The sequence below is a fragment of the Pipistrellus hanaki genome (genome assembly GCF_964339955.1).
Source record: "Pipistrellus hanaki genome assembly, chromosome: 13".
NCBI lineage: Eukaryota > Metazoa > Chordata > Mammalia > Chiroptera > Vespertilionidae > Pipistrellus > Pipistrellus hanaki.
Window position 1 is genome coordinate 23197331 of NC_140515.1, and position 26094 is coordinate 23223424.

Sequence of the window (26094 nt, forward strand, 5' to 3'; positions counted from 1 at the left end):
CACCCATGACTTTGTGGGGTATGATTGGAGGATCCCAAGGATCCCCAGCCCAGCTGAAGGCATATTTGAGGTATCTATGCACACAGGAACGGGTCACTGAGCCATATGCCCCCAGATTCTAGCCCAGAATGTTGGTTTTATCTCATGAACAAATGGGTGATAAGTGGATGAATGGATGAGTGGGTGGGTGGGTGAGTGGTAAATGGGTGGGTGGCTGGATGGATGGATGGATGGGTGGATGGATGGATGGGTGGATGGGTGGATGGGCAGACAATGGGCATGTGGATGGATGGCATCTACAATCAGCTGCAGACTGTGCCAGCCCTGGAGGACTCTGCTTCTGAGTCACAGAAGGACCTCCAGGCCTGAAGGACCCAACCGGAGCTCCTGAGCAAGGACCAGACGTTCCTCATGAACCTTTTAGCCTCTGAAATGCACTCAGCCCTTCCCAACTACTCAGAGACTCTTTGCTCCAGAGTCCATTTTTTATTTTTATTTTCATCATACATTTGACTTGCCAAAGTGTGACACCAACCAGCCCTGTCCTTCAGCAGCATTGCTGGGGAGGCCCAGGAAGCTGCCTTCCTAGCAGGCAGTCCTTCCTTTGAGCTGCCTCAGGTCCTGGCTGGTGTTCCCCAGAGTAGGGGCCGAGAGAGGCATGCACAGGCTGGCAGCGGTCTGGTTTCCACTGTGTCCTCTATTGTCACAGCCCTCCCTCAGGCCTGGCTCTGTGTCCTGCTCCAGATGCCAGGCCAGCTGGGCCAGCCACTCAGAACAGGTAAGGGACAATGTAGTCCCTGTGGACCCCGTCAATCACCTTTTGGTCGTTGTTGTGGATGAACCAGCAGCCCATATGTGTGCCATTATGGACATCCTTCCTGTAGTCTTTCTGGTAGCCCTGGAGAAAGGAGAGAGATGCTGTGATACACAGGGTAGACAAGATGGCTGCTACACTCCGTGGACCAAGGTTGGAAAGGGTGTGACATTGACAACTACATAATTCTCTGGGTAAGTACGAGGTTGCATACTTACTCCTCCTAGGGCCTGAGTGTGGCCTTTCCCTGACGTGCAGAGGCCAAATGGGGGTCAAATCCCCAGAGGGAAATGCAGGCACCCCACAGAAGACAAAGCGTACTGGACCAATGTGTGTGGGCAGAGAGGGCTCTTTCCTCCTGGATTGGTAGTGGGCAGGGTGAGGGTGTCAGATGGGGCCCCTCACCTGGTGACTGCCAGCCGATGTTTCTTCACCAGCATGGTGGCATGTACCTTTGAGTGGTCATTGCCTGGGTTGAAGTCAGGCACTTTAAAAGCAAGGGGGTGGAAGAATTGTCCTGGGAAGAAAAACATTTACACTGTCAGCCTCTGCCATTGCCCCAGGTAGCATGGCCACTGGCCTTCCAGGGTTAAGGCAAGGGATGAGTGGGGTACTGTGTGCTTGGCATGGAGTTACTAGGATGGCCTTGCACATGGTTTTTCCCTCTGCCTTGCACAGCCTGAAGCTTCAACATTCCATACCCAGTAGCCCATGTGACTTTGTTGACATCTTGTCACTGTCCAGCCCATAGGAGCCTAGAAAGTTAAGGTGGACGGGATGTTTCTTCCACACCTGGTACAGAACCACCTTAAAGGTAATTTCTTCTCCAAAGGAAACCACCAGGGCCTTCCTATTGATCTCCAAGGAGAACCTAGGGGAACAGATGAGGACAGCAGGGGCACAGAGGCCATGACACCAGCATCTGAATCAAGGACATTCTGGTAGACCCTACTCTGTGCATGGCATCTGAGAACACACAGACTCTAGGCACTAGCTCAGGGCTGCTGGAGGAAAGACATGTCATGCATGCTGACTCTGCCTCCACTGAATGCAGCCTTGCTCCTCCAGAAGCAGGAAAGGGGTTTCCTGGGCATGTGGAGGCCTGGGATCCAGTCCCAGCTCAGCCGCTAGCTTCCTGGGCAGGTTCTACACCGGCTCTGAGCCTCTGTGGGAGTAACACTCCTGCCTGCCTACCAGGCTCTGGGTAATCTAATGACATAGGAGAGGCTGAGCAGTTTGGGAACTAATAATTTTTTTTTAATCAATCTTTATTGTTCATATTATTACAAAGGTTCCTCATTTCTTCCCCCCTCCACCAGGTTTCCCCCCCCCCCACCCTCCGCCCCCTCCCCATCCCCCATTGTCCTCATCAATAGGTGCAGTTTATGTTCAGTCTCTTCCTCCCTCCCTTTCCCCGATAGTAAATTCCTTTTCAGATAGTAAATCAGTTACTTAGCATTTTCTCATATCAATAATACCTCCACATGCCCAAAGATACATTTCACACAAAAGACATTTCCAAATAGGTCAACCAGCCTCATCCAGGCCCCACCCAAGGCACTCACAGATCAACACCCCAGCCCTATACTAACTCAACACATCCAGATCTAAGCCTTCATCTCTTGATTCAGCAGACCCTCAAGTTCCCACAAAAGTTTCCAGCCATGTCTGAGAGGCAGCCGTGGGGCAGGGGCAGGCGAGGAGCGAGCTGTTCCGGGCCTGGCTACTCCGGGCCTGGCCTCTGTTGCTCTGGTTCGTTCCACAACCAGCTGCTCCAGGTCTGGTCACTGCCACTCCCGACCTAGTTGCTCTGGACTTGGCTGCTGCTGCTCTGGGCCTGGCCGCACCCGATCCGGCTGCCCCGGGCCTGGCCGCTCCGAGTCTGGCCGCTCCCAGCCTGGATGCTCCGGGCTTGGCTACTGCTGTTCTGGGCCTGGCTGCTCCCAACCCGGTTGCTCTGGGCCCGGCTTCTCCGGGCCCGGCCACTCCGGGTCTGGGTGTTCCTGGACTGGCCACCCTGGGCTTGGCTGCCTCCACCTCAGGCCTGGCTGCCACTGCCCTAGGTCTGGCTCATCCAGTGCTGGCTGTTGTTGCTCTGGTTCTGGCTGCTGCTGCTCTGGGGCCTGGCTGTTGCTGCTCCGGGCCTGGTTGTCACTGCCTTGTGCCTGGGCACTCTAGGCCTGGCCGCTGCTGTTCCAACATTCTGTCCTTTTTTTTTTTTTTTTTAAACGCATATATGTTGCAATGTTGGCTGGTGAGTTGAGTTCTGACTTAGTCTTTGATTTTTCAAGATCTTCTTTGTATTCTTTCTTAAGTAATTTTACTATCTTTTGCTCTCACTTGATTTCTTCACATTGAGAACTTCTTTGGTTTCTTCCTCCTTGTCCTGGGAGCTCAGCAGGTTGGCCTGTGGCACCCCTTTGTTCTCCGCGGGCTCCCGCGCTGCTCCAGCCTGTTGCCGGGGTCAGCGCCACCCAGGAAGCAGCCCAAGGCCTTGGCTCCGTTGCCCGCGCTCAGAGGTCGAAGGCTCAGGGGCACACCCCCCCCCCCCCTGGGGGCCCCATCGCCCGGCTCCCTGCAGGCACCCGGTTGGCCGGTGTCCGGCAGGGGCTCCTGCTCCCTGTCGCATTCCTCCAGTCTGGAGCTTTTTTTTTCTCTTTCCCACTAGGGGAGTCTAGGATCAGAGTCAACAGACTTTCCTCTGCGCACAGTGCGTGCGACTCTGGGGGCTCCGCTTTTCGCCACTCCCCTGGGATTCCGCCTCACAGCCCCGTCTCCCCCTGCTCGAGCCTGGGTCCCCAGGGTCTGGTCCAGGACTGGGGTTCAGAGCAGTCGAAACTGGGGCCCAACACAGCCGGGGCTCCCGTTTCCTTCCCTCCAGGGCAATCCCACATCAGAGTCAACATTCCTTCCCTTGCAAGCAATGTGCGCGACTCCGGGGGCTCGGCCTTTCGCCGCTCTCCCAGGACTCCACCTCACAGCCCCGTCTCCCTCTACTTGAGCCTGGGTCCCCAGGGATTGGCCCAGAACTGGGGTTCAGAGCAGTCCGGAGTAAGGCTCAGCGCCGCCAGAGGCCCTGTTCCTTCCGGCTAGGGTAATCCAGCATCAGAGTCAACATTCAGTCCTTTGCGCGCAATGTGCGTGCGACTCCGGGGGCCCTGCTTTTTGCTGCTCACCTGGGATTCCGCCTCACAGCCCCGTCTCCCCCTGCCGTAGCCTGGGTTCCCAGGGTCTGGCCCATAACTTGGGGCTCAGCGCTGCCGGTTTGGGGGCTCAGCCCAGGCTGGGGGTTTTATTTCCTTCCTGCTAGCGAACGCCGGGCAGCACCCAGCCCTCTTCTCCTCTCTGGCTGCTACCTCTCCGCACGCGCGTGCGTGCGTGTGTGCGGGCGCGCAACATGTCTCCGTACCTTAGGCTTTTTTTCAGCTCCTCTGATTTTCCTTCTGGTTTTCTCTTTCCTTATTGTTGTAGAATTTTCAGTCAGTCGACTACCTGTAGCTCTGGGCGATGTCCACTCTACATTTTAGTTGTATTCCATTGAAATTGTTGTGTGCTGCTGCGGTTAGGTGTCTACCCGAGCAGCCATCTTGGATTCTCTCTGGAAACTAATAAACTCAGCCAGAGAAGATGCAAATGGGATTCTTGCTATTACCATATTGCTATTTCTATTTGATTATTGGGTCCATGTAGCCTTTCTCTCAAGGTTAGCCCTTTGAACATCCAGTTACCAATTCTGGTTCTCACAGGGGGCCTAGGCATTGGCTAGGTCTTCCATGGTCACCCTCCCCAAGCACAGGGGCTGAACTCTGAGGCCACCAGTCTTCCCTGTAACCCTGAATGTGTCTTCTGTCCTCAGATTTCTATAAATCCTTCAAACCTCCTTCCATTGGGTCCCCATATGGGACCTTACCTTTCTGAGGTGACTGTGACCGTATCCAGCCAGCTGAAAGTACTCTGTGCAGCCCCATTCTGCAGAGTAATCTACTCTGTGGTCACCTCAATCCAGAAGGCCATTGGAGCGTTGACCATGCCCACTTTGCCAAAGTAAGTCTTTCTGTTCTTAGAGTTTGAGCTGTTTCCCTTGTCACCAATGATCTGCCCATTTACTGTTAAGCCTGCCAGGGGCAAGGGGCAGAAAGAGACCAGGGAGATCTTGTAATCAGCTGGCCATTAAGGATGATCTTTCCGCCTCAGCCAGACTTGCTGCAAGGTAGCAGAGTGGGGGTCCCTCGAAGAGACCAGAACTTCACAGTTAACCTCATCTGTTCCTACACACTCTTGGGTCCTGCTGGTGGCTGAGGGCCCACAATGTAGACCTGTCTCTTTGCCTGGCCCAGGAATTGTTATTGTTCAGAGAAAAACTATTCCCCAGCTATAGGCTGAGTCCTGCCTTTAGGGCCAGGCTGTCCTTAACTCTAACCCTCTCCCCAACACACTGGCCCCTGTGGAACCTGGCTAGCCTTTGGTTCTAGACAGCCCTCTCCAGTGTGTAATCTACATAAAGAGATGGGAGCAATGTGGGCAGAGTGAGAACCTAGTCCATATGCCCACTCAGGGGACTCCAGGCCTTCCCAGGAAGACCACTGAGCCCAGCCCCACCCTTCAGCTCCGACCTGTAATGGGGTCTTGAATGAGGCGCAGCACTGTGCCTGGTTCTTCATCAATGTTGAAGCAGATGGCATCCTTATTCCCTCGAACTTGGATGATGAAGTGGGGGTCTCCATCCACTGAGGGCACATCAGAGAGACGGCTAGGTGCTGGGCCTCACCCTCTGGCCTCTGTGGGATGCAATCCTAGGGAGTCAGGAGGCACTGGCCTCTGGGCCTTGAGCCTTGCTCCCAGAGGAGCTGGGGAGCTCACCATAATAGTAGGGATTAGAAGGAGGCTGGTAGCTGGCTGTGGACACAGAGGGAGAGAGGGCTGAATTGAACAAGCAGGCCTGGGGAGGCACCAGAACCCCCTCCCCCAGAGTTAGGTTCATACCCCACCCCTTCCTGCTTCCTAATGCTCTCAACACACACACCCCCCCCCCCATCTCCTCAGGATCCAACCATCTGCCTTCCCAGGGAGCGGATTTAGGAAGACTCCAGGGGGCATGCACAGGGCTGTGCTGGGGCAGGGGACTGTGGCTATGGCAGGGGCCAATGAAAAAAGAAGCCAAAGGGCAGTCCTGTGCAGGGGGCCTCTGGTGCCCTGTTCTCAACACCTGTGCCTTTCGCCTGTCTTGGGGCTACTGGTGCACAGTGAAACCCCAGCACTGGCAGAGAGAGGGTGGGAATGTGAGCCTTAGGTTAGGCCAGTGGTCAGCAAACTGCTTAGTCAACTGAGTCAAATATCAACAGTACCACAATTGAAAGTTCTTTTGAGCGCCTAATTTTTTAAACTTAAACTATATAGGTAGGTACATTTTTATTAACTTGTTAGGGTACTCCTAAGCTGGCCTTTGCTAAAAACTCAAGGGGCCAAAGAACCGCATATGGCTCACGAGCTGAGGTTTGACCACCACTGGCTTATGCTATAGAAATGGTGCATGCGCAGGAACTTCTTTCTAGGACTGGTGGTGATATGGGTGTGATTTTAAGGCCAAGGGCGTGGCACGTTGATATGGCTAAAATGCAAGCCATCAGAAGGTCAGCTTCTCTGTCCTGAGTAAAGCTCACAGCACATCCTGTCTGCCACTCTTCAACTCCTGCCCCATCCCTTGTTGGGGTGGGATGAGGCTTACAGCTGTCCTTGGTAGTAACACACACACACACACACACACACACACCATAGGCACATACACACCAGTGATGTACATTTGACAGGGCTGTTCTACGGGGAAAGCTGGATAGAACAACTTGTATTGATGGAGGTGAGGCAGGCAGGGGCTGGGGTAGCTCTGCCTGGTGGTGATGGGCTAGTGAGGGGTGAGGCTCCAATTTCATGATGAGAGACACACTGGGTGCTGTGAATTCCAGCTCAGACACTGCAACCAGGCTGCCTGGGCCAAAGCCCCGCCTCAGCCACCTGCGGACAGAAGACTTGTGCACATAGACCCAACCTCTGTGCCTCAGTTTCCTCACAGTAAAATGAGAACCTTACTCAGAGGGTTGCCGTGGGACTCATGTGGTGTGAGTGCCCGATGTGGGTAATGCTCACTTTGTAGGCCACTAATACTGTTGTACAGACTGTCTCTCCTTGGGCATAGGAAGCCACCTCCAGTCAACAGACAAGGGCCTGGCGTTCAGAGAGGGCAGACCTTGACCCAAAGTTGCTCATGAGTGGGCAGCGGAGCTGGGACCTTAGCCCAGGCCTACTTGGAAAGGCCTCCTGAGTTCTCTCCTATCTCCCTCCCAGGACACCCCCCCCCCCCCCCCCATAGCTGCTGGCTGAAGCTCACCTGATTCCTGAGGCCCTGTGAAGGGAAAAGGGGAGAAATACGTTAGCAGCCACAGACTCCTGGGGTCTGGGCCAATGTGACCAATATGCTGCCTATCCAAGCTGCCCCATGCTGGGGGCCTCCTAGCAGCCAGCTGAGCTCCTGCAACCAGGAGCTCTTGGCCTGGCCTGGACTATCTCTTTCCCTCCCATGTCCCCCAATGCCCACACCCTCAGCCTGTGTGTCCAGTTGTGGGGATACTCAGAGCTTCCTTCTTGGGGTATGGTGAGCCAGCCTGGTCCTAGCCTCCAGCTCTCAGAGCCTCTTCCTCTCGCCATCCCCAGGCGCATGCTCAAGGCCTAACTTTAAGGCTGGGAGTGCTTCTTCCTGTCTAACTGAGCCCTTCCATGTTGCAGCCTAAGTCCCTCTCCCGGAAGTGAGAGGCACTTCCCTCTCCTGGGCAGGGGACTCACTCCTGTACTCATATCTCTTTAAAGACTCAGAGGCTTCTCATGACCCCACCCCCCACGGTTCCCGCTGGTGGCTTCACTCCCTCAACCCCTATGAAAGGGTCGGACCCACAGGTTGAGAACGGCTCTAGGGAGACGTCTGGGTGAATGTGGCTATGAAGATGCTCTGTGAAGGCGTGACAGGGCCTTTCACTGCCCAGCCCAGTTCCAGCAACTGCTTGGTGTTTGTGGAAGGAAGGACGGTGCTCTGGCCATCCTGAGCTGCATTTGGAGAGGTCAGGGGGCATGGTTCTATGGCACTCTTTCCTGGGGGGTCTGCCAGGGTAGGGGCTGTGAGCTGTGTGTCAGCTGTGCAGGGTTGTGCTATGGCCCGACTCTTCAGCTGTTGGACAACCAGCTCCACCCTGCCCCCCTCACCATGCCCCCTCCCTGGGGAAAGTCCTCACCTCTTCCAGGACGCTGCGTTTCTGGGAAAGCAAAGACAAACACACTGTCAGGTCAAGGCCAAGGCCACTGTGAATGGGGGGCAGGATGTTGGCAGATGCCAGGGTTCATTGGTGACCCCCACATACCCCTTGATGGGCCTCTGGATGTAGGGCCCACCTGGTCAGAGGAGGAAGGGCTCTGAATAGATGGGGAAACTGAGATCTGGAGAGAGCAGGTCTCAGGCTACCAAATGGAGAGGACAGGGCTTTTTCCCTGCTGCACAGACCTCGGCTCACTGCCTGTCCCTGCACTCGGGTCCATGTGGCCTCCTCTCAGAGCACCCGCACCACTGCACAGCACAGGCCCAGCCCAGCCCTTCCTAGGCGCCTCTGTCCTTTTCTCAGAGGTGGACCTGCACAGCTGCTCAGTGAGGTGAGCAGTTCGTGGTGTATCACCCATTTGACAGGTGGGGAAACAGGCCCAGGGAGATTTCAGAGCCTTGCCCAGAAGCAAAGGGTGAGTTTGGAGCCCAGTCCTCCCAAACCCAGCCCTGTCCCCTGCAGCTCATGACCCTGCCCTCTACCTCCCCTTCCCCATGTGAAGGACCACCCGGGCTGGGACCCCTGCCCTGTGATGGACCCAGATTGTGAAGAGAGGACAGACTTACCTCACGTGGCCCAGAGGGGCTTCTTGGGAAGCCAAAGGCCACGGAGCTGGAGAGCAGGGCCACAAGGAGGCAGGGCCACCGAGCAGACGCCATCGCTGAGCTCGCAGGCCTGGCCCATGGTCTTTATATGAGCCAGCTGACCAGTGGGGTCACTGGCCTCCAGCAGTGTGGGTGGAGTGGGAGGCGGAATTTGTCCAGGAAGGCAGCGTGTGGATGGAATAACAGGGCTTGTATTTGCCTGAGCCAAAGGGGCCCCATGGATATTGTCAACAGCATGTGAACTTCACTCCCAGCAGTTGGGGGACATGGAGTCCTGGTGTAAGCGGAAGCTGTGTGCTGGCAGATGAGCCCTGGGCCTCCCTGGGTGGGGACAATGGTGACAAGGTGTGGAGTCACATTTAGAGCAAATAGCCTAAATCTCTCAGCCTCATTGCCTCTTACCCGCACCGCTGGCATGGCCCTTGGATCACAGTCCCCTCCCTCCGCTCAAGGCAGTCAGGGCACCGAACCAGACCCATCACTCTAAGACTCCCATTTCCATGGCTGCAGCCCTTGCTCATATCCTTCTCTGGTTCTCATGGCCCCAGGGAAAGGGTGAACCCCAAGTCCTGTGGTCCAACTCTCTCTGTGACCTGGTTCCAACTTGCTTCTCTGAACTTTTTCTCCACACACTGCCATGTCCTCCCCTAGTCTACACATCCCATCTCTCATCTTTGTCCCCTCTGTGTGCTCCGTAGCCTTCCTCTTTCATCTCCTGGCTGACCACGGGCAGCTTGCTGCATCGTTACCCTGTGTTGAGGTTTGCATGTTGAGTACTGATTCTGGACTCCAGGAGGGCCAGGCCATGTCATATTCAGTCCTGAGTTTCAAGTGCCGGGCCAGTGACTCAGCTGCCTTCAGCCTCTTAGAGAGTCTTTTCCCCTCTTGGCAGGGAGGCTGAGTTGGTTGGAGCATCATCTATATACCAAAAGATTGTGGGTTCGGTTCCTGGTCAGGGCACATACCTGGGATTCAGGTTTGATCCCCAGTTGGGGCACGTGTAGGAGACAACAGATCAATGTGTCCCTCTCTCCCGCTCTCCCTTCCTCTCTCTGAAAATCACTGAAAACATGTCCTCAGGTGAGGGTTAAAAAAGAGGTACAGAGTCATCAAAAGGTGGTGGGTTTGATCCCTGGTGTAGGAGACTGTAGGAGGCAGCCAGTACATGTTTGTCTCTCAAATTGATCTCTTTCTTTCTCCCCATTCCTCTTTCTCCCTTCAACCCTCCCTCTCTCCCTGCCTCCCTCTAAAAGCAATTGTTTTATAAAAAGCATTTCAACTTTTTTTAATTTAATAAATCTTTATTGTTCAGATTATTACAATTTTTTCTCCTTTTTCCCCCCATAACTCCCCTACACCCGGTTCCCATCCCACCCTCTGCCCTTATATCCCCTCCCCACACTGCCCTCATCCATAGGTGTGTGATTTCTGTCCAGTCTCTTCGCACACCCTCACAACCCTATTCCCCTGAGAGTTATCAGTCCACTTCCTTCTATGCCCCTAATTCTAACCTATGTCGCCATCTTGGTTTCTCTCAATCTTCAACTTTATTAAAGGAAAGTCTAAAATCATTGGTAATCCTATCCCAGGCCTTGGGGCCACCCTCCATGGGTCTGCCCTCATGACAAGGCACTGCTTTGGTGTGCTGACAGAGAAGCCATCTGCCCTTTCTCCTTCAATGCATGACTCATCTACTCCCTTGGCATGACTGCCTCCATGTAGGTCACCCGTGTGTACAGGCCAGCACACTGAATAGCCCCCTTCAGGAGCTCTGTCCCTTCTTGTTTGATCCTCTCGTTCAGTAAAGTTTCCTGAGGGAGGCCTCTGGGCCACAAGCTGGGTACCTTTTTGGCTCTCAGTTTGTGTTGCCAAAGTGCAGGTCTTGTGTTGGGGCCTTGCTGGAGTTTAAGCCAGAGTCCTGACTAGATTAATGGGGCCTGAATAGCAGCCTGAGACTCCAGTAAAGAGAAGGGGTCTCCTGGGCCCAGCCTCTCCACCCCAGGAGTAAGGCAGATCCACCCTGCCTTGACCCCAGCAGATCTTGCTCCTCTCAGACACCCCAAGGAGTACTCAGGGCTTGTAGGGCCCCACTACCCAGTCACACCAACCTGGCCTACAGGCTCCTTCCTCCCGCCCTCCTCTTCCCAGCCATGCCTCCTTCTCCTCCAGGCTGGGCTTATGGAGAGTGGGCTGGCTCCCAGTTGTGTCCCCATACCCCAGGGTGCTTGTTGGTGAACCAACTGGTATAAAGGGAAATAGTGACCTGGGAAGGTTCTAGACCTTTCAGAAGGTATGCCCATACCTAGCTCCGACCTGAGTCTGCCTTTCCTAGTGTAGCAGGTCCTCGAATAAGGTTCTTTTATTCAACCTGTTTGGTTTATAATGTTGATGAAGAAAAACTCGATTCCTAGAGGGGGCCACTGTGGAGTTTACATGTCCTCCCCATGTCTTTGTGGGTTTTCTGCATGGTTTCCTCCCACATCCCAAAGATGTGCATGTGAGATAAGCCTGTGTGTCTCCATCTTTCCAGTCTAATGTGGGTGTATGGAAGGTTGACCTTCAATGGACGGTGTCCCATCCAGGTTGGGGTCTCATCTTTTACACTCTGAGCTGCTGGGAGAGGCTTTGGGCATCAACACCCTAAACTGGAACTGAGCTCATTTCTCAGGTATACGCCATTTCACTTAAAGTTCCTTTTCCAAGAATCTATCCTGATGACACTAGGACTTATTGTACCTGTGCCTACCCCCAGCCAAGGTCCACAGGACATTTGCAGTTGGCCTGCTTATCTGAGTCCACTGCAGGTTTTGGCTTGTAGATCCCAATTTCCCGGAACCTGCCCCCGGAGGGGCGGAGCAGCAAGCAGGTTACTAATTCATTCCTCTCTTTCTCTCAGGTTCAGAAGCAGCCTGCCAGGCACTGGAGCCAAATGAAGCCCCCAGCCTCTGCCCGCGAAAGTGCCATCCTGCTGGTCCTGTTGCCGCTGCTGACTGTCCTCCAGACCACCCATGCCCAAAAGGTAGCGGGTGCCTCGGTCACCTGTGTGCGCACCAGAGTGTGAGTGGTATGAGCTGGTGAATGAGTGAGAGCCTGTGTGAGGGTGAGTGTGCGAATGAGCACAGATCTGTGTGTATGCAAAAATATGGTGCTGATCCTCCACCAGGCATGTCCCCAGGGCTTTATAGACACTCCCTCTCCTCTGCCTGCTCGCTAGAAGGGGTGATCCTACTCCCAGGTTCCAGGTAGGGAACTGCAGGTTAGCAAGTTGCACCTGGAGTCCGGCAGTGGGGGGAGGTAGGAGTGGGGATGTTGAGCACAGCTCGCCCACTCCCTGGCTGAATGGCCTCAAGGTAATGATGCTTCCTGTCTCCCTTTCTTCATCAGTGAAGCAAGATAATAATGGACCCCTTTTGGAGGTTTGTTGTGGAGATGGAACTTGTAACACTATGAAGTGCTTAGTACAGTGCCTGGCACAGAGCAGACACTTATGTGTGTAACAAGCTAATCAGCCAGATATCCACCTCTGCTAGGTTGTGTGTGCAGGTGAATGGAACCTGCATAGTGTGTCATATGCAGATTGGCAGGAGATGTGTAAGGCTTCTTATGTGAGCATATGTGAACCTTAGACCTGGGTCAAAGAGCAAGTGCCTGGGTCAGTGACCTGTAGGGACACCGTCTCACAGGGTCAGAGCCTATGCTGCAGGGCAGGCAACTGGGGATGGAGGATGGGTGCAGGGAAAGGGGGCAAAGAACATTCCCAGCTCTTAGAGACTGGACATTGGTTCCTCCAGATTCTCCCAGCTCCTGGAGGCCCCTGTGGAGACTGGCAGGAGCTGTGTTCCTCCAGTCTGGTCGCCAGAAATAACAGGACTTGTTTGGTGCCCTTACACTGTTCAGAGCTAAGCCCGTGAGCTTCCTGATCACAACAAGGGTCAGGAAAGGTGAAAGTCCACTCCCAGACACACTGGGGCTCATGCTCCACCTTCCACCCTCTGTGTGTTGACAGACTGGTCCCTACCCCTGTCAATGTAGGTTGGGGAATGGAGCACAGAGCTACCTCTTATTTGAGAGAAAGATCCACATGTGAAATGCCTCACAGGGTTTTGCCTGAGCCATCCATAGTCAGTGGGGGTTGGGCCAGGCTTGGTTTGGGACCTAGGTCAATGCCAGGCTCTGGAAGAGCATTGCTACAGGCATGGCTGGCATTGAGATAGTTCCCCCCTCCTCCTTCACTGCTCCAGAATGCCATCGACATCTACAGCCTCACTGTGGACTCCAAGGTCTCCTCCCGGTTTGCCCACACGGTCATCACCAGCAGGGTGGTCAACAAAGCGGATTCCATGCAGGAGGCCACCTTCCAGATAGAGCTGCCCAAGAAAGCCTTCATCACCAACTTCTCCATGTAGGTGCATTCCCACCAGCCTCTGCGTCCCCTCCCCATCCAGCACTGCAATCCCCACCTCTGCGTTCCTCCCTGCCCTGTGCTGGTGGGAAGATGATTCAACCCTTTTAGCCCTTTGTCTCCCACTGGCCGGGGAGCCCGGCATCTCCCTCCTCCTCAGCCTGCCCCACAGAGCTGGCCCCAGGGCTGGTGCACACACAGCTCAGAAAGCACTTGCTGGTGGTGGGCAGGTTCCTCTGGGACAGTCTGTGAGGAGCAGGGGCAGTTGGAATGTGGGGCCAGAGCAGAAGGGAAAAGAGAGACCAGGACTTAGCGCAGCCCTGCCTCCTCTGGAACCCTCCTCTCCTTCCGTTCAGTAAAACGAATGTTCACTTACATTGTGCGTGCCTCAGGGTAGATGGAGGCCTGGCACACCTTGCAGAGGCTGCCCGCCCTTACCCAGGCTCCTGCACAGTCTTGTACACAGTAGGCGCATAATAAATGGGTGAGATCTGGTAAAGGTTGGAGTCACTCTACCAGGAGGCACATCAAGTCACAGACAGGCTCCCTGGAGGAGGAGGTGATTGGAGAGAGTTCCACCAGACTATGAACAGCACCCACTCTCCCGCCCCAGGATCATCGACGGTGTGACCTACCCAGGGAACATCAAGGAGAAGGATGCAGCCCAGGAGCAGTACAGTGCGGCCGTGGCCAGGGGGGAGAGCGCTGGCCTCGTCAAGTGAGCCCAAGGGGGTGTGGGAGACCCCAGTAGGGTGGGGCAGAAGTTGTCCCTGCCTTTAGTTCTGCTTCTGCCTCCAGTGTCCATACCCTCCCTGGTCTGGAGGGGCAGGCCTGATGCCCTCCTCCCCCAGGGCCACTGGGAGAAAGATGGAGCAGTTCCAGGTATCGGTCAGCGTGGCTCCCACTGCCAAGGTCACCTTTGAGCTGGTGTACGAGGAGTTGCTCAAGCGGCGTCTGGGAGTGTATGAGCTGCTGCTGAAAGTCCAGCCCCGGCAGCTGGTCAAGCACCTGCAGGTACCCAGAGCTGCCTCCTCCCAGGAGCCTCCTAGGGGACCCTGTGCTGCCCAGGGTGGCCCTCAGGCCCCCTCTGCCTCCTGAGAGGGCCAGGCCTGGCTCCTGCCTAACCCCGTGACCCATTTCTTCTTCCAGATGGACATTCACATCTTCGAGCCTCAGGGCATCAGCTTTCTGGAGACAGAGAGCACCTTCATGACCAATGAGCTTGCAGACGCCCTTACCGTCTCACAGAACCAGACCAAGGTGGGCCTGCCACAGTGGGTGGGAAGTGTGGGTACCGAGGGGCCTGTCTTCAGGCCAGCCCAATGAGCTGGATCTCCAGAGAGCGGGACAATTGGGCAGTATTTCTCAGCTGGCGAGCTTTTGAGGTGTCTGTGTCCGCACTGACATGTGGCAGATGAGGAGGGCAAGGCCCAGAGAGAAGGGGGGGCGCTGGTTTGCACCTGAGTTTGGGGGCTCCTGGGAGAGGACACTGACCTGAGGGTCCCAGGACCAGGGGGAAGGTTGGAGGCTGGATCACACACATCCTGAGCCCAGGCTCTGCTGGCATGGCTCCGGAGCAGAGGCTTCTCGCTCACACCCATCCTCTGTACTGAGGCCGCCCACCTGACAGCCCAGCCTGAGAGAAAGATCCCTGGCATTTGACATAAGGTGGAATTCTCATCCTGGGTGATTCTCAGATGGGGTGAGGAGTGTGAGTATGACCTCACTGCTCCCCAACATCAGCCCAGTCGGTCGTTCCTCCAGGCGCACATCCGATTCAAGCCGACGCTGTCCCAGCAACAGAAGTCTGCAGAGCAAGAGGACACAGTGGTGGATGGCGACTTCATCGTCCGCTATGATGTGAACAGGACCCTTTCTGGAGGCTCCCTTCAGGTGCGTGGGCTCCAGGGAGAGCAGAATAACCAGGAAATCCTCCAACCTCTGGAGCCTGAGCCTGGCTGTTGGAAAAGAAAAGCAAAAAAAACCCAAAAAAACCCACAAACGGCTCCTGCTGGTCAGTGTGCACCAAGGGCAACAGACAGAAAACACACAGTTTAGTTCTGCTGTTCCTGAAAGAATTTCCTTTCAGAAGCAGAAAAGTTTCATCTGCTAAAGAAGGTTTATTATCTCTAACTGCCTCAGCTATTCAAACAAATAGGGGGCAAAGTAGTGTAGATTTCTAGTGAATCGTGCATAGCAGGGAAGTTTTCAGCAAAAGAATAGCTCCACTGAGTCCTAAGAGATGGTGAGAAATGTGGGGAGTAGGGGGTGAGTGAAAGAGACCAACCAACCAAAGGACTTGTATGCATATGTGCATAAGCCGTGGACACAGACAATAGGGTGGTGAAGAACTGGAGAGGGATGGCAGACTAGAAGATGCCAATGGGGAAAAACTGGGACATCTGTAATACTTTCACCTATAAAGTTTTAAAGGAAAAAAAAAATGTTATGGACTAGAGGAGGTTAGTAGTAGGACTGTGACTGAGGAGCTTATATGAAAAGAAGATGGGGCTCGGGGATTTGGGGTGAGGAGGAGGGGTGGGACAGGGCAGGGCAGGACTGCAGCTCTCATCAGCTGGGGTGTGTCTCACTCTGGTCATAGATCGAGAATGGCTACTTTGTGCACTACTTTGCCCCAGAGAGTCTGTCCATGATACCCAAGAATGTGATCTTCGTCATTGACACCAGTGGCTCCATGATGGGCAAGAAAATCCGGCAGGTGGGTACCATAGGCCAGGGCAGGGCCCTGAAAACTCTCAGCTGCCTCACACCGTTAGCTCTGGTCTAGCAGGCAGACCCTCCCCCCTCCATCTGCCCGGGTAGGAGGCTTCCAGAGACCAAGGTCAGAGCTGCTCCTGACACTGGAGCCTTCACCATGTTCCCACTGCAGGTGTGGGCCTGGGGGTGCCGCCCAAGGGCACATGAACCCTAAGGAGGACCCCCTGACCTTGTTTCCCCTTCCCCTGACCAGACTCAGGAAGCCCTCATCAAGATCCTAGAGGACCTCAGGCCCGAAGACCACTTCAACCTCATTACCTTCAGCAGGGAGGCAACCCAGTGGAAGCCATCTCTGGTGCCAGCTTCGACCCAGAATGTGGAGGAGGCCACGAAATATGCTAACACCCTCAAGGCCCATGGAGGTGAGCACCAGAGCAGCCCTGCAGGATGGGGACCTTGGGCACGAACCCCACCTGCGAGGCATCCTGAGAGTGTGTGTCCCTCAGGAACCAATATCAACGATGCGATGCTGATGGCCGTGCAGCTGCTGGAGACAGCCACCCGGGAGGAGCAGCTGCCCTCAGGGAGCGTGTCCCTTCTCCTCCTCCTCACTGATGGCGACCCCACTGTGGGTGAGGACACAGCGCAACTCCAGGGCACACTGCCCAGGGGGCATCACTGGGGCTACAAGTGGATCAAGGGAAATGAGGGGTCCCTGAGGCCTCTCTGGCTCTGAGATTCCAAATATCCCCTGAGCAAATCCCTGTTTTCTCACCCCTGCCCCAAAACGCTGGGTCCAGGCGAGACCAACCCCAGCAAGATCCAGAAGAATGTGCAGGAGGCCATAGGAGGTCAGTACAGCCTCTTCTGCCTGGGCTTTGGCTTCGACGTCAGCTACGCCTTCCTGGAGAAGCTGGCGCTGGACAACGGCGGCCTGGCTCGGCGCATCTACGAGGACTCGGACTCCGCCCTGCAGCTGCAGGTGCCAGCCTCCCCCTGAGGGCTGGGTGAGTCTGGGATGACCCTGCCCGGCCCTGGTGACACCCCCCACTCTGCAGGACTTCTACCAGGAGGTGGCCAATCCCCTGCTGACCGCAGTGACCTTCGTGTACCCAAACAATGCCGTGGAGGAGGTCACGCAGGACAACTTCCGGCTGTTCTTCAAGGGCTCCGAGATGGTCGTGGCCGGGAAGCTCCAGGCCCAGAGCCCTGAGGTGCTCTCAGCCCAAGTCAGCGGGAAGCTGGTGAGTGTGGACGGCTTCCTGGTGTGGAAGGGTGGCTGCAGCAAGCATTCAGAGGGGCTAGGTTCAAACTCCAGTTCTGTCAGACTCCAGCCGACTTCCTTGGGCAAGTTCCAAAGTGCCCCTGTTACCGTGGATGACCTCAGTCCCCACTGCATAGCTGGTGTGTGTGGGGTGAGGTCCAATGAGATAATGTCCTGATTCTCCTGAGAGCACCTGAGCTTGCCTGCACATGGCAGGCACTCCGTAGTCAGTCTATGTTGCTACTGCTGTGCCCTTGGGCACCGGGTTTGACATCCCCTCTGTCCTCCACCAGCCCTCTGAGATTGCTTTTAGCATCCCTTCCACTTCACAGATGAGCAGACTGGGGTCTAACGTGCCCTGGGGCCCATTGCAGCCCAAGCAAGACTCACCCCAGCTCATCACATGGTGCCCTCTCCTTTCCCAGTTGCCCCTACCTCTGTGCCACAGGGGACCCCTCATTCCACAAAGAGAGTCTGAGCACCTGCTGTGACCCAGGACATACCTGGGCCCTAGGGATACTGCCCTCATGGGAGAGGCATTGGGTAAATCATCACACAAAGAAGGAAAGACACAGAGGCTGGGGTGACCCTGAGAGGATGAACCCAGGGACTTGGGGAGCAGCACTGGAGCCCCAACCTGACCTGGAGGTCCGGGAGAGCTTCCTGGACAGGACTCAGCTGCCACTGTGGGATGAGTAGGAGGCAGAAGAACCAGATGGTGAAGTGATGGAGGAATGTTTCAGGCATGCATGGCAGGCGGGCACGCTGCGACCAGGACTGAGTCTCAGAGAAGTAGCACGTGTCACAATGAGCAGTGCATTCAGCTGACCAGAAGCCTGGCATCCACCCCTCTTTGCCACATCCGAGGGGTGAGGCCTGGGGATTCCACATGATCTCCCCATGCCTCCGTTTCCTACCGTGTGAAAAGGAGAATCGGTCATCTTACCACCTGTGAGACTGCCATGGGATTAACATGTGGCCCAGGGAAACATTCCACACATGTTAGCTGCTGGTGTTGTCCTGGAGGCTGGGAGTTCCCAAAGTGAAGAACCCAGAGTGACTAGGGGGGTTGGGGGGGAGGGGGTGTCACACATGCCTTTGTTTGAATAATTACCTATTTATCCTAATGTATCTCCTGAGAAATGCACCTCCAACCTCAGATGTACAACTTCCCTGGTCGTATTGCTTGGGACGAGGCCAAGTGGAGAGTGTTAGTCTATTTAAAGTTCACTTAAGGAAAAGCATCAAATAGATAGCTGTGCAGGTGGATAGGGCATTTGTGCAGGTGGCCTGCAGGTGACAAAGGTGTGGGAGTCCCGGCTCTGGTGAGAGACAGAGGAGAGCATCTCCAGCAGCGGGGTTGGGGTCTGATCCACATTGCGAAGGATTTTGGCCTCCGGGGAATTGTGACAGGAAAGGCTGGAGTTCCTCTGCCCGCAGGCCCCACGTCCCAGGCTGCTGTCCAGGTCAGCCTGAGACCAGAAGGCCCCACCCCGAGAAAGGAAGCAGCAGTCCACCTGAAACTTGGGCACATCTTTGGAAGCAGTGCCTGGTCTCAGCAAAGGACACCAGCTTGGTCAAGGGGCAGCTTAATGGAGTACATGGGGTCCAAACCCTATCAAAGCCTTACTTTTCTTTCAAACTCTGCCATGACTGCTGGGGAAGGCACTTGACTCTCTGTCCCCAGAGTCTCCATCTTTGGGGTGAGCCCTCTTGGGACCCTTTCTGCTTTAAACTGCATTTGCTTCTGCTTCTGCACTGGCCTGGGGCCCAGATCCCATCCTCATTTTCCTTGTTCCCAAAAGCTGCATGTGATCTGGATTCCTGGCTTTGCACCTGTGATAGTTTCTATCCCTCTATCCACGTCCTTCTCATCCTTGGAGGCTCTGTGGCTGAGCCCCTTAAAGCCCTAAACTCCCTCCCTGTTCCCCACATATTCAAAGGGAATGCAGTTGTGACAGCCTATTCGTGAAACCTGCCCAGTCCCAACTAGGTTTCTCATGGAAAGCTGAGATGTACCAGGCCAGGTGCAGGCTTCAGGCCCTCACTGCTGCCCCCTGGCTTGGCCCCTCTTTCCAGCCCACGGAGAACATCACCTTCCAAGTGGAGTCCCAGGTGGCAGAACAGGAGGAGGAGTTCCGAAGGCCCAAGTACATCTTCCACGGCTTCATGGAGAGACTCTGGGCGTACCTGACCATCCATCAACTGCTGGAGCGAATGTGGGTGGCCTCTACCGCCAGGGGCCTTCCGGGGCGGACACACATGGCCTCATTGTCTTCCCAAGATCCTCATGGGTGGGACAGCACAGGTGGCCTGGGCATCTCCTACGTATGCAGAGAGGGGGTTCATGGTGTGGTGTCTGAGCTCCAGACTCTCCCAGTAGGGATCCCACCCCCCATCCCCAAGGATCTGAAAAGGAGGGAGAATGGAGCTAGGCATCCAGGGACCTGCTGGGCCTCTGATTCTCTCTTCCTGCAGGGTTTCCGCATCCGATGCTGATAAGAAGGTCCTGGAGAAGCAAGCTCTGGGCTTGTCGCTCAACTATAGCTTTGTCACCCCCCTCACGTCCATGGTGGTCACCAAACCAGAAGGCCAAGAACAGTCTCAAGTTGCTGAGAAGCCCGTGGAAAGTGGTGGGTGTGAGAGTGGGCTCCTAGCCTCTGTGGCAGCAGAGTTTGGACCCAGTCTTCTCCCCAGCCCCTCCCCCACATCCTGACCAAGACCCTAACCCTGCCACTCACACCCCCAGGACCCCAGGAAATGCATCCCATTTCATTGTTGAGGAAACTGAGGCCAGGTCTCCTGACCCTCCCAAATGCACTGCAGCTGTGTAGTATTGGGGTTGGGAAGCAACGTTTAAATAAGCACTTCAAATGTATGAAAAGTACTCAGATGGTATCTCTCTCCCTCTCTCACTCACTTTCTCTCTCTTTTCTTTTTGTTTTATCCAGAAAAGGTTCCATCAGGTAAGGGCCTAATACCTTCAAAGGCTGGCATTGGTGATGGGTGGCTATATCAGGACCTCGGACCCCAGTCTCACGAAGTTGCTGGCCAGGGCCTCTCCAGCCCAGCCTGCTGCCAGGAGGGGGCTTTGTCTGCCCAAGCACATGGGTGCTTTAGACACCTGTTCGCTCAGACATTGGCTGTCCTGGGCACTAGGGGCACAGTCCCCATCCAGCCGGATGCACACCCAGGTCTCTCTGATTTCCAGGTCGCACTGTCTTCAGACATCGAGCCATGGGACACATGGGTCCCAAATTACCAGGTATCTTAGCAGGGGAGGTAGTGGGAGGGGAGATTGACAGAACCTGGACCCTGGCCACAGGCTGGGCTCTGCCCTGAGTCTGGGTGAGTGGCTTGCTTGGCTCACCTGGCTGGTGGCTGGGCTGAGTCTCAGTTCAGTGTGTGTGATTAGGAGGCAGCCATGCGGACGTTTTGTTAGCAACAGAAGAAACCTCAGGGGACAAGGTAGTTTGAAGTGACCGATATCCCAGCGGGGAGGAGTTCAAGAAGGGTTCCTTTTCCCAGCTTTGAGTTTCTCCGGGCTGTATGGGGAGAGGCTCTCAGAGTAGTGGATGTGGGGAAAGGAGCCATCTGTCCTCTCTACATCCATCTCCCGGGGTGGGTCCCAGAGCCCTGGCGGTGGGGACCCATGACTTTGCTTGAGCAAAGACTGCAGATGTCAATGTTTCTAAAGCAGGAGTTTCCATGCACGCTCAAGTTTATGATTCTCCCGGCGAGAGAGCGGGACCACCTGGAATTCGTTTTACTTCTACTGATCATTTTCCAGTCTATCATATTCATCGGTTCAAGAACTTAATACGGGGGATAGGTAATCCACTTTCTGACTCATTTCCTTAAGGGGATAGGTAAGCCTGCCTGTAGAGTTGGATGAGAGCAAGGACCTGCACAGGTTGGGCACAGGCCAGGGACAGTTGCTGTGGGGCTTAACATGAAGTAGTGTGCCATGTATTTCACTGAACCAGACCCATTACACTCTGGAGGCTGGCTCAGCGTGGAACCTTCTAGAAAGGGAAGGCTCCCACCATTCCCAAAGCCATGAGTGGCCCGATGATCTGTTTCTGATCTCCAGGCTGGATTGAGACCCAGCCACAATTCCAGCTGGACCCTGTCTCCTCAGTGTTTTCCTAAAGTGTGCTCTCCTGGGTTCGGTTTATGTGGGCAGGGGTCCCAGGCTGGAGCTTACCAGGGAGGCAGGTGGCAGTGATGGCTGGAGGAGTGGAAGGTGATTTCTCTGAATCCTGACTGCCTTCTCCCGTTCCGTTTCTGGCCATTCCTATACTGGCATCTATCTCCACTGATGGTCCTATTATAGTGGATGATGATCTGCATGACACAATGAAAGATAGGCCCCCAGAGCAGATCCCCTGAATTTGACTATGGCCCTAGAGCAGGGAGTCCCTGGGTAGGGAGAACCCTGGGGATCTCTTGAAACCTGTTACATGGTTTCTCAATGTTGAAGTGGAGAAGGAACCCTGGCCACACCCATACACTATCCCATCCTTCCTTTGGCCCTGCCCCCAACTCTGAGAAAGGGCATGCCTAAACAAAGACTTTTTCTTTCAGAAACAAGTCCTACAGCCCCACCACCAGGTAAGTTGCCTGCCCTCCTCTGCCCCCCTTCCCAGCTCTGACCTCCAGATTGTTCTACCTGCCCCAGCAACCACATCTGCTGCCCCAGCCCCCATCCAGGCTCCCACCGTCATCCTGCCTCTGCCGGGGCAGAGCGTGGACCAGGTCTGCGTGGACATCAAGCGCACCCCGGGGCCATCATTACGCCTGCTCTCAGACCCTGACCAAGGTGAGGCCTGAACAGTCACCTTCCAGAGAAACCCTCTGCAGGCAGGCAGTGCCAAAAGCAACCTAGAGGCAAAAGCCCAGAAGGGGAGGCCAGGCTGAGGGAGGGGCATATGAGGATGCATGGGGTCACACAGCAGTGACTGCGTCTTGGCAGACAAGCGGGGATTTTCTAGGGAGAGGCAGAGGTTGGCAGAAGCCCAGAGCCCTGAAAGATAGTAGTGGGACCTTAGAGAGTATGGAGGAGTGGAATGGCAAGAAGAGGGCGATGCTGACCAGAAAGAACGGTCATACTGGTTGAGCTGATGTGTCACGTCAGACATGGGGACATACAGCACTCAGGGATGCTCACACAGTCTCCCACCTCCACACTCAGGCCTAAAGTCTCTTTGCTCCTTGAGGGCAAGGACCACTGATTTTCCAACTCCGTCTCGGACATGGCACCTAGCTCAGGGCCAGGCACTCTACAGTGTTTTCTAACGGTTCCTGGATTCAGACACGATCTCCCTTCTCAGAGGGCTCATCTGAACCTGTCCATCACTGAGGATTTGTGGTCCTTCCCAAGTCAAATGCAACCAAGGGATGAGAGAAAAGATTGTGGAAACCAGACTCCAGTGTGAGGGAATGCTGGGGGCAGGGCAGTGAGGAGGGGGCTGGTGAAGGACAGTCCTGGGGGACATAATCAGAGAGTGCCTCCTGTGCAGGCCACTGCCCAGCCAGGCCATGCCTCTGACCTCTACTCTGGGCTCTCTCAGGTCTCGAAGTGACTGGGGAGTATAAGATGCAGAAGGCCCAGTTCTCCTGGATCAAGGTGACTTTCAAGAATCCCCAGCTGCAGGTCCGCGTGTCCCCTGAGCATGTGGTCGTGACTAGGGGCCGAAGAAGCTCTGAGTACAAATGGAAGGAAACGCTGTTTGTGGTGATGCCTGGGTAAGCCACAGCCTGGGTACCAGCGGTGATGTCTCAGGCTACGTTAGTGACAGTGCTGACCGGTGGCCTGAGGCCACAGGCTTGGGGATGAAGTGCTTGGGCAGGGCCTGAGTTCTCTGCCATTGGCTGCCTCCACCTGTTGGGCAGAACTATACCTCTTTTTCTCGGGGGGTGGGGGGCACCCACGGTCATGCCCCTGAGCACTGACCCTTACACTCAAACATCCACCCCACAGACCTTTCATTGGCCACCACACATGCAGGTCTGGGTGGCCTGGCACATCGAGGGGGACCAGTTGTGGGCTTCTCCATGAGAATGTTCACACCTAACCCAGGGCACTCTCCTGCGCAGGGAACAATGTGGGTTGGAGCCACACTGCTGCTAATCATGTGTGATCCTGGGCAGGCTGCTTAGACCCTCTTAGCCTCAGTTTCCTCACTCATACCTGATGAGAATCACCCCAAGCCTGAGTTAGAGGCTAAGCAGAGACGCAATGAGGGAAGATGACAGGGAGCACTTTGCTCATTACAAGGGGTGGTGCCCTCGGGGCATGCCGCAGGGCAGCTGTCTCCGTGGTGAGGGAATGATGACAACAGTGAGGAGTTGGAAGGCACTGCTCCAGGGGGAGGTTAGGAAAGTCTCTTAGCATCCTCCTGACTCTCTGAGGAGGAGAGACTGTCCACCCAACCTTTGGCAAGTCATGGAGGGGCATGGCGACCTTCCTGGGCGGGGCTGCTTGACCATCGAGCCTTTCAGAGGCAGCTCTCTGGGTGCAGAAGTCACGAGGGGACTGGAGTGAGGCCGATGCTCAGCCCTGTGGGACCACTGCCCTCCTGGTCCCAGCCTGTGCTGAGTACAAAGAGACTGGTTTCCACCTGACAAGTGTGTGAGCACCTGGCCAACCTGAGTGCTCACCTGAAGATCTCCCCATTTCATGAAAGAAAGTTTCCTGTTATCTGACAAATACATACACAGCAGAAGATGAAATAAAGAACTCCTCTTAATCATAGTGACAGGCTCCACACACTTTCACGAGCTACAGAAGATCTCAGGGCAGAAAATCAGACCACACCTTGTAGTGAGTCTCCGGGAAACTTAGACAGTGGAAACTTAGAGCAGGTCCCTTTAAGGTAACCTCAGAGTACCAGCTGGGTCTTATTCAACTTGATCGAAGGAGCCTAACATTGCTAAGAGAACCAAAAGGGTAAGCCTGTCAGAGATTATTGTAAGTACAGTGGTGCCTCGCATAACGAACACCTCGCACAGCGAACTTTGAACAGGTTTTTCATGAAACCATCGGCCAAAAAGCAGAAAATGGATGAAGATGTGCAAGATTCGGTAGACTCTACTTAGTCTGTCTTAAAATTAAAAAAATGTGTGTTTTTTTTAAAAAAATTATGTTTTTAGATGTATCTAAATAAAAATATGTCATCTTAGCATATTTTATGCTACAGAACGAATTATTTTTTTTAACATGTATCGTTATGGGAAAACGCGTTTCACATAACGAACTTTTCACATAACAAGCTTGCTCCTGGAACGAATTAAGTTCGTTGTGTGAGGCACCACTGTAAAGAAGAAGGGGATAGAATCAGAAGAGACTTGCCCTTGTACATGCTAAACATACAAGTAAACACTGATCATTAAGGGAAAGTGGCTCTCGCACAGTATGTCTGATACCCCCGGAATCATATCAAAGGAATTTGTGAAGAACCAAATCTAAGAAAAGAGAGGGAAAGGAACCGTTATTTTGTTGTAGAAATGTGGGATCACCAGATATCATTAAATTAACGTTGGTCCCAGTTGCTGAGGAGAAAACTGAGGCTCAGAATATGTAATGGACTTCCCACCCAAGGCCACAACAGGGATTGCCCCACCAACCCCACCCCACCCCACCCCACCGGCCAGGGTCCCCTGAGGGTGTCTGCATGCCTACCTTGCTCTCAGGAACCTGGGTTTCCCCACAGCCTCACCATGACCATGGACAAGGCAGGGCTCCTGCTGCTCAGCAGCCCAGACAAAGTGACCATCGGCCTGCTGTCCTGGGACGGCCCTGGGCAGGGGCTTCGGCTGCTTCTGCGGGACACTGACCGCTTCTCCAGCCGCGTCGACGGGATCCTTGGTATGCTGCCCATGACCCCGGCGCAGGGCATCCTCAGCCACCTCTGCCTGGGCACAGGCAGTGCCGTGTGTCTCCCAGCCCCCGTGTCTTCATCCCTCACTGACCACCCTTTGTCTCTCAGGCCGCTTTTACCAGGGCGTGCTCTGGGGGCCGCCAGATGCCACAGATGACAGCAAGCGAACACTGAGGACTCATGGGTTTGACTACAGTGCCACCAGGTGACTCCACGCAAACAGGCCAGGGCTGGGACTAGGAGGCTGAGAGCTGGTCCCTGGGAACCTCCACTCCACTGTCCGTACCTGGGATCTAGAGATAGTCAGGTGAAAGGTTGATGCTTTAGATGTGTGTGACCCACAAAAATGGTCAACTCAGACCCACAGCAAACACCGCAGCCAGAGATCACTAAGGGTGAGTTGGGGGCATAAGCAAACTCCCTGAAGTCGCAGAGCCCTGAAACCTCGAAAACTGGGTGCCCTTGGGTGACAGGACCTTGTCGGCCTGTGCTGCAGGGAATTCTAAGGGGCCCTGAAACCCCACCTTCCACTTGCCCATCCCTAGCTCTCTCCCTCTCTTCCCACCACACCTGCTAACCACCCATGTGTCTGTCTTCTCTATCCATCCCAGAGAGCTCAAGGTGGATTACCAAGGGGGAACCCCAGGAACAGAGATTTCCTGCTGGTGTGTCGAACTATAGTCCTGATGGCAGGAGTTATACCCACCCATCCAGCCCCCTTCCCCCTTGCCACCCTACTGTGTGCAGATGGCTGTCATCTTGTGACCAGAGCCGCCTGTTGGGTCTCGCCGTGATGGGGAGGGGAGTGCCACTAATTACAAATAAAGGAAGGTAGTGTAAATCAGGGAGTGGGCGTCTCTGATTCCATCCAGCCAAACACCAGGGCTGTAGAACCTCCCCCTGAACACTTAGCATCATGTGACATTAGAATCTTCCCATGATCAGCCCACAAAGGCCTGTGGCCAATAGGTCCCTGAGGAGCTTTTGGTCCACTCCCTTCATTTCATAAGGTGGAAACTAAGATTTAGAGATTGAACCACCATGTAGTAT

The 26094-nt window shown here is 54.8% G+C and overlaps 2 protein-coding genes across 5 annotated transcripts in view; one reads left to right on the forward strand and one right to left on the reverse strand.

The window, feature by feature from the left end:
• Positions 1–466: 466 nt before the first annotated feature.
• The window catches only part of LOC311632002 (inter-alpha-trypsin inhibitor heavy chain H3-like), a 43479-nt gene continuing 17851 nt past the window's right edge, over positions 467–26094 (reverse strand). The window contains exons 17-21 of one of the 3 annotated variants that reach the window (XR_014796684.1): positions 5675–5710; positions 5428–5541; positions 4224–4929; positions 1220–1331; positions 467–898 (exon numbers count right to left, since the gene is read on the reverse strand). Coding sequence is in view for 2 of the 3 variants with exons in the window: in XM_084902943.1 (XP_084759069.1) it covers positions 770–898; positions 1219–1331; positions 5428–5541; positions 5675–5710 (392 nt within the window). In the remaining variant the exon portion in view is untranslated. Of the gene's footprint in view, positions 4930–5427; positions 5542–5674; positions 5711–26094 lie in introns of all 3 variants that reach the window. The other 2 variants (XM_084902943.1, XM_084902944.1) reach the window with 2 other exon arrangements.
• On the forward strand, positions 11637–25885 carry LOC311632004 (inter-alpha-trypsin inhibitor heavy chain H4-like). Of its 2 annotated transcripts, XM_084902949.1 has the most exons (19): positions 11638–11796; positions 13019–13179; positions 13793–13897; positions 14031–14193; positions 14329–14439; positions 14944–15072; positions 15782–15898; positions 16151–16319; positions 16404–16529; positions 16698–16879; positions 16956–17141; positions 19241–19380; positions 19640–19794; positions 21749–21775; positions 21864–21983; positions 22735–22909; positions 24877–25031; positions 25153–25249; positions 25656–25885. In XM_084902949.1, the coding sequence occupies exons 1-19, from the start codon at positions 11707–11709 to the stop codon at positions 25723–25725; spliced, it is 2478 nt and encodes an 825-aa protein (XP_084759075.1). In that variant the 5' UTR covers positions 11638–11706; the 3' UTR covers positions 25726–25885. The 2 variants fall into 2 exon arrangements, 1 of the variants encoding a protein (XP_084759075.1); XR_014796685.1 differs by lacking the exon at positions 21749–21775 and having other exon boundaries at positions 11637–11796; positions 19640–19798; positions 21824–21983.